This window comes from Mustela lutreola, chromosome 14 (assembly GCF_030435805.1).
Source record: "Mustela lutreola isolate mMusLut2 chromosome 14, mMusLut2.pri, whole genome shotgun sequence".
Classification (NCBI taxonomy): Eukaryota; Metazoa; Chordata; class Mammalia; order Carnivora; family Mustelidae; genus Mustela; species Mustela lutreola.
This window is the reverse complement of record NC_081303.1, coordinates 65454396-65468074: the sequence shown is the minus strand read 5'-3', so window position 1 is coordinate 65468074 and position 13679 is coordinate 65454396. Positions and strand designations below refer to the sequence as shown.

The 13679-nt window shown below is 47.5% G+C and overlaps 1 protein-coding gene across 1 annotated transcript in view; it reads left to right on the top strand.

Moving 5' to 3' along the window:
• The first annotated feature begins 2606 nt into the window (after positions 1 to 2606).
• The window catches only part of DUSP10 (dual specificity phosphatase 10), a 39022-nt gene continuing 27949 nt past the window's right edge, over positions 2607 to 13679 (top strand). The window contains exons 1-2 of the mRNA XM_059146187.1: positions 2607 to 2730; positions 4970 to 5823. Coding sequence (XP_059002170.1) covers positions 5013 to 5823 — 811 coding nt within the window. The 5' untranslated portion in view covers positions 2607 to 2730; positions 4970 to 5012. The remainder of the gene's footprint in view (positions 2731 to 4969; positions 5824 to 13679) is intronic.

Here is a 13679-nt window from a genome sequence, read left to right as displayed (position 1 = left end):
TTCTGGGTCTCTGGGAAAAGCTGTTATAAACTATTCTGCAATTGTATAAATCCCTACTTTGTTGGGCTTAGATAGTGAGGTATTAGCAATGAATTCATAATCTAAAGATCACAAGTGCTTTTAAACAGAGGCACCCAGTTTCTGCAAGCAAAGACAATGCTTTTTTTTTTTTTTTTTTTTACTGAATGCCTTTTATCAGCAGAGTCATCAGAGTGTCCCCTCTTGTGCAAACCCCCTCCCCCAGCACTCCCACCAGGACTTTTCCCTTTTCCTTCTGGGCTGCGATGTTACCGTCTTGCAGATAAATGAGCACAGTGAGTCTGGATGAACACACACTACAGATGAGAGTCAGAATCAGGACTTACACCCAGAACTTTCTGACCCTAAATTAATGAACATTTTTTCAATAACTGTCTATGGTTAGGGAAAGGCAAGCTATTACAGCTCCAAATAGATCCATGTAGACCCTCTGGGAACTTCCATTCTGATTTCTATGAAATTAACCAGAACAATTCCTTGGCCAGGACCTGCTGATCCCCAAGGTGTAAGGACCAAAAGGTGTGCTCTAAGTACTCATTAGTTATCATTAAGGGGGTGAACGTGTATGTGTTTTGGTGTATGAATGCAAAAAGGGCTACACAGAACCCTTTTCTTTTAAAGATGATTGTATGCATTTATTGAACGTTGAAACATGGGTGTGAAAGCTGGACTGCATATGTGTATACACATACATTAAAAACTATACAGATATCCCCCTCCCCCATCCCCAAGGAATCCAAGAGGATTGATTTCTCTTTAGCAGCTCGCGGAGTGTGTTGCAGGCCATCCTTTGGCAACTTCTGATTTCAAATCTCAAATCTGCACTTAAATGAATTATATGGATACGTCGCTGCCACTGAGTTTACTTAATAGGCCTGGAGCCTTAAGTATGTCTCCAAACACCTTCAATCTAGTAAGAGAGAAAACTCATAGCCAAATATTCTAGTGTTCCTAATGTAATGTATTCCATTGTCATTATTAAACTCCTTCGCTTGTCTCTCTGAGACAGGAGACGGAAAAGGAAAAGCTCTATTTCTTTACGGTTCTGTGATGCCGGCTTTCCGCAGTTCATCTTGTCATCTCCACTCCTTTGCGTACCCCATCACAACTTTCCTGGCAGTTTCCCTGCTATTTTCGTGCCCAGACGCAAGCCAGCCTGCCTCGCCCCCCACTCTTTTCCTCTGGATGGGTACCTCGGCTGGCCACCCCGCGGGCGACAAAAAAAAAAAAAAAAAAAAAAAAAAAAAAAGAGTTTGGAAAACCCAGGGGTCGGCGTCGCCTCCTCGACGCTCCGCTGGCTACACTGGATCTGGCTATTTACACCCAGCTCCAGCTCCTTGCCGCCCGCGGAGGTGTTCCAGAAACGTCGGGCTGGCTGTCCTCGCCTCGCCTGGGGCCTTTCGGGGTGGCGGGGCGGCTGGCGACGGCGCGGGGAAGGCGGGTGGAAGGCCGGGCCCGGGGACCCTGCGCGGTAGGCGGGAGACAGGGCCCCGGGGGTGTGGCAAGCGCATGGCATGCACCACGACGCCCGGCCTAGTGGGCTCGCTCCCCGCCGATTCTGGAACCGCCTCTGAGCAGCCCTCCACAGCGCCGCCTCGGTGCTCCCGGCCGAGCCCAGGGAAGCGGGGGGGGGGGGGGGGGCGGACAGCGGGGGACAGAGGGGGCGTGACCGGGGCGCAGATGCAAGCGAGCCTGAGGGCGCCGCGCCACGGCCGCGTCGGGTAGCAGTAGGGCAGCCGGAGGGGCAGCGACATCTGCGGGCTGGCGGCCGACGCTTCCAGGCGGCGCGGAGCCGAGCGGGGCGGCCCGAAGACACCCGGCGCAGCTTGGCTGGGCGGGCCTCGCATTCCGGGTCCCGCCGGCCGACTCCCCAGCTGCGCCCGGGTCCCGGGCCCCAGCGCGTGGCGGGTGCTCGAGGGCCGGTGCAGAAGCGACTCCTCTGGCTGCGCGCTCACGTCTGTGCCACCGCAGGAGGCTCGGCGACGTTTGTGAATCTCGGGTTAGGGTTTGTCAAAATACCTCTAGCGACTCGGAGAACCCGGTTTCCCCACTGGGGACGGCGATCGTTCTTGTTTCTTGCCTTTAGAAAGTTACTTCGACACTTTTGATCTTCCGTCCCGAGTAAGAAGGAAAAAGAAAGCGCGATCTGCCCCCGGGCTAGGGGGACTCAGGAGGCTCCGGGAAAGGGACAGAGCCAGTTTTAAGCCGGAGCGGCGAGCTTGGCCCATTGACACTTCAGCCCCAGAAAGGGTTAACTGCATCCAGCCCGTTCGGTTTACATGTAAATAGAGAGCAGCTGCTTCGCGCGGGCCCCGGCTGGCCCTTTTAAGTTTTTGATTGGTTGCCAATGACATCACCGCCCGTGTTATAACGCTGAGGACCCGGAGCGGCGTCGGATAAACCCTCCTTAAAAGAGACGAGGCCACGCCCCCGGCTCCTCCCCCCAGGCTGTCCATTGGCCGCGGGCCGCTGTGAGGTAGCGGTCGGCTTTGTCCGGATTTCTATTGGCCCAACGTGCCGTCGGTCGGCAGCCGGCCCGCCCCCTCAGAATCTTACATTTACAGTGTAGCAAAAGAGAAAGTAACTATGTTGCTGCTGGAGATCAATGAAGCCAAGTGAATGGGGGCTGAATGGGCGAATCCTTAGCTGAAGCGGAGCGCCAGATGGTGGAGGGCTACACTTATTTATGAAGTAAGTGGAAGTCACCGCGGCTACTCCTGAGAGCCCCGGAGTGTAAGGCAGTGAGAGTGTGAGTGTGAGTGAGTGTGTGTGTGTGTGTGTGTGTGTGTGATGCGATGCTCACGGGGGAGCCACAGCAGGTGAGGTTATAGGGTTCCGGCTGATGGCTCACGCTATCCAGTGCGTTTACTCTCCTTGCAGTCTACTTGGATTTGGGGAGAAGAAAAAAAATGAGGGTTGTTGGGATGCTTTGCGGCAGTTTTAAATGCCAGGGGCTTGTTAGTGCGTTGTGTTGCGAAGGGGAATAAGCGCCCAGAAGTGGGGAAGTAGCATTCTCTAACGACTTAATTTTCTTCCCAGCCCTTGCCTAGAGGTGGAAGGACGACTAGAAAGGGAGAGGGGGTAGCATAGTGTTTCTCTGGGAGGTTTCCTGGGCCAGTCTGGATGCTTTCACGGGCAACATATACGCCCGACCCTCTGCTGCAGGGATGCAGATCTCTTTATACACTCGGGGCATGTGTGTGTGTGTGTGTGTGTGTGTTGTGTGTGTGTGTGTGAGAGAGAGAGAGAGAGAGAGAGAAAGCCAGCCGCGCACTCCGTGTGGAGGTGGGGGGTCCCAGCCTGTGTCTCCGCGAGCACGCTTATGCGTCCCTCGCAAAGGAAATGGACTGTTGATCCTGGGACGTACCCTACCTGATAACACAATAGCAAAGACTTTCACCGCTTGCTCCAGCTGGGAAACAGTTATAGCTTCTGGAATAGTACTTGCTCTTCAAAAAATTACTACGCAAGGGAGGGAGGGAGGAGGGGCGGGGAGGGGAGAGGTGAGAGGACAGGAGGGAGGAACAGGGCTGAATCCTTCTCTCCCATCCAAAGGTGGGTGAGAGAAACGTGAGTCGGTGGGGATCTGTGGACCTGTCGGGTGCGTGTCTCTGAGTGTATGAGTGTGCGCGTGTGTGTGGATTCTGCCTGTGACACTTTGGCTCTGTGTCAGAGAGTGGTGCGGTCGTGTGTAGACGGATGATAGATGACATTTTCCCAGACATCTCTTAAAGTTCGTTTAGGTGAGGACTCTTGCATGGGGTTTGGTTTCTTTTCTCTGAGTATGTCTAATAGCAGAAGAGCCCGTAGGGTCGGGTTGTCGAGTGCCCCTGTGCCTATGGGAAGGAAGGAACTGTATTCCTTTGCAGGCATCCTCTCAGGTGACAGGAGGTGGACCCAGTGGGCAACACCTCACGGCCCCCATTAACAGGGCAAGCCCTTTCTATGGAATTCATCCTCTTCAAGGGGCAGGAGTCTTTCTGTGGGGGATTGAAATATTATACACAGTGGCTCCCTCCCTCACGTTGAGAGAAGCTCTGGGTTGCATAGTCTGTGCCACTAGGGAACTGAAGGAGTGGGCAGTCAAAGTGATCATTTTCTTAAAGGCAGGAGTGTGGGCGGGGGAAAGGGGGATTGAGGTGGGCAGCAGAGGAGCAAAGGGTGATGGGTCTGCCAGGGTTGGGGGGTTACCAGACCTGGCTTCTTGACCTGAGTCTTTGTTTCAGGACAGTTCCTTTGTAACAAAAGGGGAAATGCAGATTAATTTATAAGAGACTAACAGGAAACACAGGAGGTTTTAATATGACTGTGTTGTGCTTTTCAAAGGGATGCAAAGCAAGAATAGCTCCTAGTTAAAGAGATTCACTTGGGGGATACTTTCATTCTGATTCGCAGAAAGTTGCCATCCACCCATGATGTATATTTAGCTGCTGTATATTTCGGTGAGCCGTGCCAGAGCTCGTGGTCATTCCCTCGCCTTTGCAGTGGGTGAAGGAATTAAATGGAAAATATGCAAGGGAGGACAAATGGGTCTTTCTCATATGGTTGCGCTATGCTTCTGCCCAGGAGATGGGGCCCGGAATAGATGCCTCTTAAGAGCCTTCCCTTCTGTCTTTGGCTTTTCTGACTCTCTGTACTTGTACTTTCTCCGAGGCTGAACTTCGATGTAGGTCCATGAGAGGTTGTTCATCAACATTTGTGTAGACCGTCCGTGGAACCTAAGACTTAGTCACCAAATAGGTGGGGGCCCTCAGGTTGACATCGTCTTCGAATCTCTAAAAATGAGTTTCGGGCTTGGAGAGTGGCATGATAAAGGGCCCATAGGACAACTTCACTCAGAGGGATGCACAGGCCTTTCCTAGGGTTTGGATCAGACTGCCTTTTGTGTCAAGTGACTTTATTCTTTCTTTCCCCCTCCCCTTCTTTACAGACTGTCTTGAGTTCTTCTTCAATTGCCAGTTTTCAGCCTCCTCATGCCTCCGTCTCCTTTAGACGACAGGGTAGTAGTGGCACTGTCTAGGCCCGTCCGACCTCAGGATCTCAACCTTTGTTTAGACTCTAGCTACCTTGGCTCTGCCGCCCCAGGCAGTAACAGCCACCCTCCAGTCATTGCCGCCACCGTCGTATCCCTCAAGGCTGCGAATCTGACGTATATGCCCTCATCTAGCGGCTCTGCCCGCTCCCTGAATTGTGGATGCAGCAGTGCCAGCTGCTGCACTGTGGCAACCTACGACAAGGACAATCAGGCCCAAACCCAAGCCATCGCTGCCGGCACCGCCACCACCACCATCGGAACCTCTACCACCTACCCTGCCAACCAGATGGTCAACAACAATGAGAATGCAGGCTCTCTAAGTCCGTCAGGTGGGGTGGGCAGCCCCGTGTCAGGGACCCCCAAGCAGTTGGCCAGCATCAAAATAATCTACCCCAATGACTTGGCGAAGAAGATGACCAAATGCAGCAAGAGTCACCTGCCAAGCCAGGGCCCTGTCATCATTGACTGCAGGCCCTTCATGGAGTACAACAAAAGTCACATCCAAGGAGCTGTCCACATTAACTGTGCCGATAAGATCAGCCGGCGGAGACTGCAGCAGGGCAAGATCACGGTCTTAGACTTGATTTCCTGTAGGGAAGGCAAGGACTCTTTCAAGAGGATCTTTTCCAAAGAAATTATAGTTTATGATGAGAATACCAATGAGCCGAGCCGAGTGATGCCCTCCCAGCCACTTCACATAGTCCTCGAGTCCCTGAAGAGAGAAGGCAAAGAACCTCTCGTGTTGAAAGGTAATGCCCCTGTCCCCCTCCCAAGCACAGTCCTGGTTAGCCTGGGTTCACTTTGGGTTTGTCTTAGAAGTGCCAGGATTCTCCTTACCATGGCTACGTGAGACCAAAATAGCCTTCCTTCTTCTTGTCTTCCCTTCTTTGCCCTTAACTATTTTGCTGTAGTGAGAAAAACCAGTCACATGGAACCAGAAGCCAGAAGACCCAGGTTCTAGCCTCCGCACAGCTTCTCATTTGTACTGTGCGAGCATTTCACCTCTCTGAGACTGTTCTCTCACCTTTTAGTGGGGGCTGTGGACCACCAGATGGTATCTCAAGTCATAGCTAGTCCAGTAGCTCTATTCCAGTCAAAAACCAGTTGGAAAGTTACAGTCTCTCAGATTTAACCAAAGTTGATGGACCAGAGGAAGCAGAAGCTATGGTGAACTATCAATAAACCTTCAGGTACCAGTGTTTTTTATAGGAAATCTTCTTTCTCACCTCTGACTAGCTTGGCTTTTCTATGGATTATAAAGTGACCTTCAAGAAGGGCAGAGGTCTTTCCTGTAAGCACCCGCCAGCCCCCCAGCACCAAAGCGTAAGTGTCCCAACGACATCCATTCTTCTGCCAAAGCTCCAAGGGGACAGAGACATTTTTATGAAATATTCCTCAACCCTTTGTTCTTTCTGGCCTCATCTGACAAACATTGGCATCATGGCTCCTTCCAGGATGGGGTGGTCGGTCACTTGGCCCCTTACACTGAATGCAGAATAACTCTGACATCAGTGTTGCTGAGCCTGGGCAGGAAGAAATAATTACCCACTGTTTTCTGAGCTTCTTCCACACAGTGTTGCCTAACATAGCAGGGGAACCTTCATTTTGTGTCTATCTGACTCGCTGCTCTTTGCCCCCAGATGTTGTCATTTGGGGCACCACTCTTTTTCTTTGGTGTCTTCTGTCCTTTGAGGGCGCTGAGAGATGGTCATCTTCTCTCTTTTCTTCTCTTGTGTTTTGAGCTAAGGTACACAGTTTCTGGGCCACATCACTACCAAGTCTCCTGAAGTGTATTGACCAGAGGTACTGCTCTGTTCTTTTGAACACCTTGCATATTAAATGCAATAGGCCATTGGGATGAGTAAGTCACTTATTTATTTTATCTTTGTGTGACAGCTCTGCCATTCTCCTTCTTGTCTTCTCGATCATGCACTCTGCCTTTTGTTAAGTAGCATTATTGGAAATATGGTTCTGAATTATGTTGACAAATCCCCTACCCCCCACGACTTCCATCCCATCCCCTCCAAGCTCTTCTTGAGCTTGCTGTCATTGGGCTCAACTGCTACAAAGGCATAACTTTTCTTAGGGTTGAAAGGCTCTGGTGGGAAGGAGAACATGATGGAGGTCATATCCAGAGAATTTCAGCAGGGCCCAGGCATTTTTGTTGTGGTTGATGAATTTTCTTAGGATTACAGACACATTCAGATTTCCTTTGTGTAGCTCTGTATTTTATTGTTTTCATTCTTGTTTGGTTGACTTTGAGTGATTCCCAGTTGGCATACCCAGCTAGTGTTCTCTCACCATTGTCTTGGCTTGTTTTGTCTTTTTTGGATGAGAAAATACAGTCCACAAATTTCTCATTTGTAATAGTTTATCTTGGGGAACAAAGAGAGGGGTAGCCAGTGGTCTTGTAGGTCATCTCTTTGCTCATGTAGTGTCGATGTTAGGAAAAAGCAGACCTTTTGTGTCTATGTGATTTGAGGACAGACATCGAACAATACAAATTAAGGTGACTCTGGACTTGAACATGTGGATGACTAGGCGGAATTGGAGATCTTACCCTCTTGTTTGCAGTGGACATTATTGTGTTTAGGGGTGGCCTGTCAAATGCTTGGAAATGAACCTCCCCAGTGTTACCAAAGAAAGTGGGGTTCCTTCCCCGTGGATGTAGCTGAGAGTCCGGGCAGCCTGGGCTTGCTCCTCAGTGTCAGTGAAGTTAAGATTGCCTCAGTGGGGCGGGGCCGGACATGCTGCTGACCTCACCACTGGGCACCCCAGGCGGCCGCGGTGAGGGCTCATCATTTTCGGGTTGGTGAGACACAGCGGCGGTCGACCTGGAAGACGCACTGGTGGTAGAGGTTGGATTATTTGTAGTTTTGGGTGCTTTTCCTTCAAATATCTGGGAATTTGATTGAAAATAGTTTAGGAGCAAAAGGGTTGGTAATTTAATTTATTTATTATTGTCATCATTATTATGTTGGTCTCTTTGGGGGGAATGGCTTAAAATTGGGACCAAGATGGGAAAGAAAGGAGAGTGATCATAATTATGATACCTGTAGCTACCCTTTCATCTGGGTATACCAAAGCTTAATACCATAGCACCGTGGAGGTAAAGAATGGGGTGGGCATCTCTCAGAAGATATGGTCAGCGACTTCTCCCAAGTTCTTGAGTGGGTCAAGCAGACCATTCTGGTCTGGCTTCTCTGCTGAGGTTTATTTTACTAATCCCCTCCCTAGGTGATGCAAGATTTTATTTTAGTGAAATGGTAACGGTACCATTTTGGAATGAGTGATTTTTTTTTTTTTTTTTTGCAGGGAAACTATGGTGGTGAAGGTAGTTAGAATGAAAGGTAGAAACTTTGAAGTCCTCATTAATTTATTTTGAGAGATTTCAGTACAATCTTGAGTAATTTATGGCTGGCCCAACTGATTCTCTGGTTTATGTTTGTAAACTTGTAAACACTGGTTGCTACCCTCCCCTGTCCAAGTTTTCTGTCCCCCTGTTTCAATGCCATGTTCTCCATTTTTGGTACTGCTTGTCAAGTAGAGCGGCTGCTCAGTTACCATTTTAGTAATGCTGTGTCAGGTTGGGAAGAAACTGATCAGAGCCGCAGAAGCCCCTGGGATTAAGTTACTGTTCTAATTTACAGTCCCCTCCCTGTTGTGACCTGTGTCTGAATCCATGTTTTATTCTCATCTTCTGAAGAATAAATGGCATCAGACCAGTGCTTCTATTCCTTGTGGTGAAAATGATCCAAATGCATAAATATTTAGGGATTTGCAAAATTTTTGAAATCAACCCCAAGTTGATTTTCAGTATGATTTTTAAACAAACTGAATAAGAAGGCTAGATGGTTCTGGACCTCCCAGAAGGAGAGCCACCATCTTTGTTTTGATGTTTATAAGGTACCCTTCCTTTTCAGGAAAGCTGGATTCAGGAAAATCATCGTTTACCTGTGTTGAAAAGGATAATCTACTGCCACTTGCCTCCTCCTTAAAGACCTCTGTGCCTTTAAAACTTTTATTATAAGAATTTTCAGATATGCAGAAAAATAAGAAAGGGGATCAAGAGCACCGTATATCTACCCCGCAGATTAAACCGTTGTTCTTAATTGCCCTATTGGCTTTCTCTTCCTTTTTCGGTTGTTGAAATATTTTATAGTACAGGTAACATTTTAATATAGCCAGATATGTTTCAGGTTTAAAGTTACTGCTCTAGAATTAATAAGGCTGCAGCTATTGTATAGTACCGTGCAGACAACATTTTCACTCCTGAATACTTCAGTGTCTTACGCCCACTTTTTCAAACTTAAATTTCCACCGTGACTAGCTAGCTCTCGGGTCTGTGGAGAAGCCTTTCTCCCTCGGAGTGGGAGGGCTCTGGGCGCCTCCTTGGGGGGCTGTAGCTCTCCCTTCCACGTGGATGTGTCAGGCCCATGCCTGTTCTTGCTCTGGGCTGTCAGGAAACAAAGACTGACCGACAGACCCAGCCCCCCCGTGGACCTGCTGCTGCACCAGCAGTGTTCAGTGGGGAGCAGTGGAGGAGGGACAATCTCTTCAGGAGGCTGATCCATAGGGAGTTCAATTTGTAGACTATAAAACCTTCCATCATAATTCCTGAGGGATAAAGCACGCAGAGTACACGTTCTTCCATAATCACAAACGCTTCTGAAGTAACACTTACAGGCGGTACTGAGTTGGACAACCAAGTGTGAAAGGCTATGCTCAGTAATCAGAGACCCCAGGAAAATAGTCTTTTTTTTGCGTTGTTTGTCGTGGGGGAACAACAGTCTTCCTCTTGTCTCTCTGGATGTCGGGAGGAACTTTTTAAAAGATACGTGAAATAAAGACGTACCTCCTGTAGGCACAAACTTCGTGTTGTTATTCTGAGCCCCCGCTTAACATCTAAACATGCCCGACATTCGCCTTGTTGCAAATGGTGGGGAAATTCAGGCAGGATTTTGGATCTAGTCTGTCTGATTCTAGCCTTGGTCCCTTTGTACTAGCCATGAACCCCTGGGCAAATTGCTTCATCCCTTACTTCCTTAATTTACTCCTTTATAAAAGAGGATGTAAAAGCAGCTATGTTACAGTGTTAGTCTAGGAGTCGAAAGAAGTCATGTGTACAGAGGGCCCAGACCAGTTTTCATACATGGTGAGTGCTCCCTAACTGAAGCTTCATACTGTTATTACCATTGGTTGAAAAGAAATGATGGCATCAGTATAAAGACAATCTGGGCTCCCCTTCCAAAGGAGTGTAAGTGACAAGCGAGGTATAACGGAGAGTGTGTGTGTGTGTGTGTGTGTGTGTGTTGCTATGGCCTAAAAATAACTTGTTGACTGTTCCCTGATTTAAGTAGCATACAGTTGGAGTGCCAAGTAATTATAAAAACATGTTGAGCCAAGACGCCAGAGTTATTTGGGCATATCCTAGAATTATTTATTTGTAGGGGAAATTTGTAAAAATATGATGATAAGTCTGTCCAACTGGTGTCCCATAATGAAAGTGGAAAACTATTAAGCTTCGTTTTTTCTGGCCTCTCATCAGGCTGATTTATTTTTGGAATAAGGATTGTAGACTGACTATAAAAGGGTAGGTGGAAGGAGGGGGGAGTGTGCTTCATTTTCAAAAGTTCTCGAAGCTTTGAGTTGTGTCGATACGGCGTGTGAAGGAAAAAGGAGGGAACCGTGGGAAGGCCTGCTCGTTTCTGTAAGTGAGACGCGATCCTTTTCTCTGAACTGGTTCACAGTGGCCTGTACTCTGAGCTTTTGGATATACTACCCTGCGTCCTAATTAGAATGTAAGTGGAAAGATGTAAGTGAGCTGTCTCCCTCCTCCCTGTCCTTGCTTGATCTGTTCCTCGTTCACTGTGTGCTCAGCAAAGTGGGGTTTAGCCCATTTGCTCTTGAGTTCAAATCTAGGCTTTTCTATTGACCAACTGTAGGTGCCCTTAGGGAGCTCAGGTCACCTCCCAAAGCCCCACTTCTTTCTCCACTGTCAAAGAGGCATACTTCCCCCATCATAGGACGGCTTGAGACAACGGAAATCAGGTACCTGGGCACATAAATAGCTCTCGGTCTGGGCCCGGTTCCACCACCCTCGTGCCCTTTCAGATCCTCTTACGTTAGACGCTGGTCAGAGGAGAAGATGGCAAGTTGTTCCAAGCATAGTACTACGGGAGCCTGTTAATATCAACCACTTGTCCTTGCTAACTCAGATCGGTTAAGTTAACCATCTGGCTTGTCAAGGACAAGTTCAATAAACTCCTTTCCGGCAGTGGCAGATAATGATGTTAGATTAGTAAAAGGAGAGTGAGGGCAGAGAGGGTTGACAAAATCCTGGGAGCAGAGAAACTCTCTGTATAGCCTGCGGCGCACGTACCCTCAGAAGCTAAGGGTGGGCCTTTGACCAGAAACCAAGCCAGCTCTGCTTCCTAAGACTCGGTGTTGGCTGCAGCCAGGCTCCCGGACCCAGCCTGGGGGAGCAGTTTGGGCATAAAAATGGGTCAGTTTGCAGTGCCTAGGCAATCGACTTCAAGTAGATAGACAAGGATACACTGTGCAGTAGGAATGGAAATTCTGATCCCAGAGGAGGTCTTCTCACATTCTTTGAACTCAAGCATCTCACTTTTTAGAATAAGAAGGAACTTTAGAGGACCCCTAGTCCCAAAGTTGTCCCTGCAGGCTGCCCACTGGAATCCCTTGGGGTGATTTAAAACCTACAATGCTCAGTTTCCACCTCTGGACAGTTTGATTAAATTGGTCTGGGGGTACAGCTTGTGCATCAAGAATTTGAAGAGCTTCCCCGGTGGTTCTGACATGCCGCAAAGTTTGAATACCATTGATCTAGTCCTGTTTTTTCATTATGCAGTTACTGAAATGGACCTAGAGAGATTTAACTTGCCCAAGGTCACATGCATGATTAATTTTAGAGCCTGGGTCCTTAGTGCTAAAATAGGTCTTGCCAGGTTGATAGGTGTGTGTGTGTGTGTGTGTGTGTGTGTGTGTGTGTGTGATTATCTAATGATAACAGTATCTAATGTGAGCATACAAATATGAAATAATATACTTAATTAATAATTTTTAGTATTAATACCCTTTTTTGTTGAATTTTGAGATTTCAGTCCAGAACTATAGGGACCTAAGTCTAAGCTCTTTTGGAAGCAGCAGCTCATGGTCCTGATACTTGCCTGGGTCCTGGAAATACAGGACAAATATTAACATAGATTTAAACTTGTCTTCTGGGAAACTTAGTGGTTTAATAACGAGCTGGAACACACGTATCAAAGTGCACCCTTGTACCAGAGAATCTCAGGGTTCTAGAGAATTTTTGATATGTTGGTCTCCACGGAGGTACAGCCTGTGCATGGAGTAAGCTCATTCATTTGTTCAGCAAATACTACTGAATGCCTTCTGCATGCTGGGCTTTTGTTTTCAGGCTGGGGACTCTGCCCCCAAAACCCTTACAATCTTAATGCTTTGGTGAGAGAATACCCAGACCGGGCCGGTATTCCAGATCTTTCTACCTTGAAGATCATGTACCTGTTTGTATTCTTCATCCTCTTGTCCTACACAACCTTATTTAGGGAGGAGTTCATCTTCAGGGCTGTCATTCTCCTGGGAAGTACAGGTTTGTGAGACATTTGGCATTCCTTTCTTTGTCCCTTGCAGGATAAAGTCTGGCTTTTTCTAAGCACATCTTCATGGGCCAATAGAATTTATTCCCAAAGACTTGATCCAAAGAGAAATGATTTTTTTTTTTTTTTTGGTTAAATTGTAGGTTTTTAATGGAAAAGAGAATACACGTTCTCTCTCTGCTTTAGAAGCTCAGGGCTGACAGGCCTTCTTCGTGCATTAGAGTGGAACTTTGTAATTTGGACCTCACTAATTTTGGACATGTTGCTAATAAGAACATAGCTGGTGTTTATTTTTTCCTGAATGCTATCTATGAAAAGAGGGCATGCTAAGCAAACAAGCATTGTAAATGATATTTCAAAGACAAGGTTTTAGCCTGCTCAGGAAAAAGAGAAATAAAAAGTTTGCAAGTACGATTAAAAACCATGCTAGGAGACAGGGCTGGGATAAAAACACAAAGTCTGTCATCTCAAAGCCTGCGTTATTTCCCCTGAACCGTGTGGGTCCCTCTTGGGCCAAGTTTCACTGGCTGCATTTCCATATACTCTAGACTCTACTACACTCATATTATATAACCCTTACTAATTCAGAAAAATTGGAGGGAAGAGAAAATGATGAGTGTGAATCAAAACATGAATTTTACCATACATTTAGAAATACACACTTTATGTTGACATTGACGTGTATTTTCTAATTATGAAGTCTGGCTCTGAGATGTGTTCATCCATCAGCCCAAGAGGAAGATAGTAGCATCCTGTTTCTTCCTAGCTTGTGTCTGTTTCATCTGTTATTGCTTAAAGGTGTGGGGATATATATATGTGTGTGTGTGTAATTACACACACATATACATATCTCTACTCCTCTACCCCAGCAAGACCCGTTTTTCATGTGTAATGGGAAGGGAAGGGAACCTGGAGCTTCTGCTCTTGGGTCAGGAAATGAGCCCTGCAGCCCAGTACTTTCATAGAAG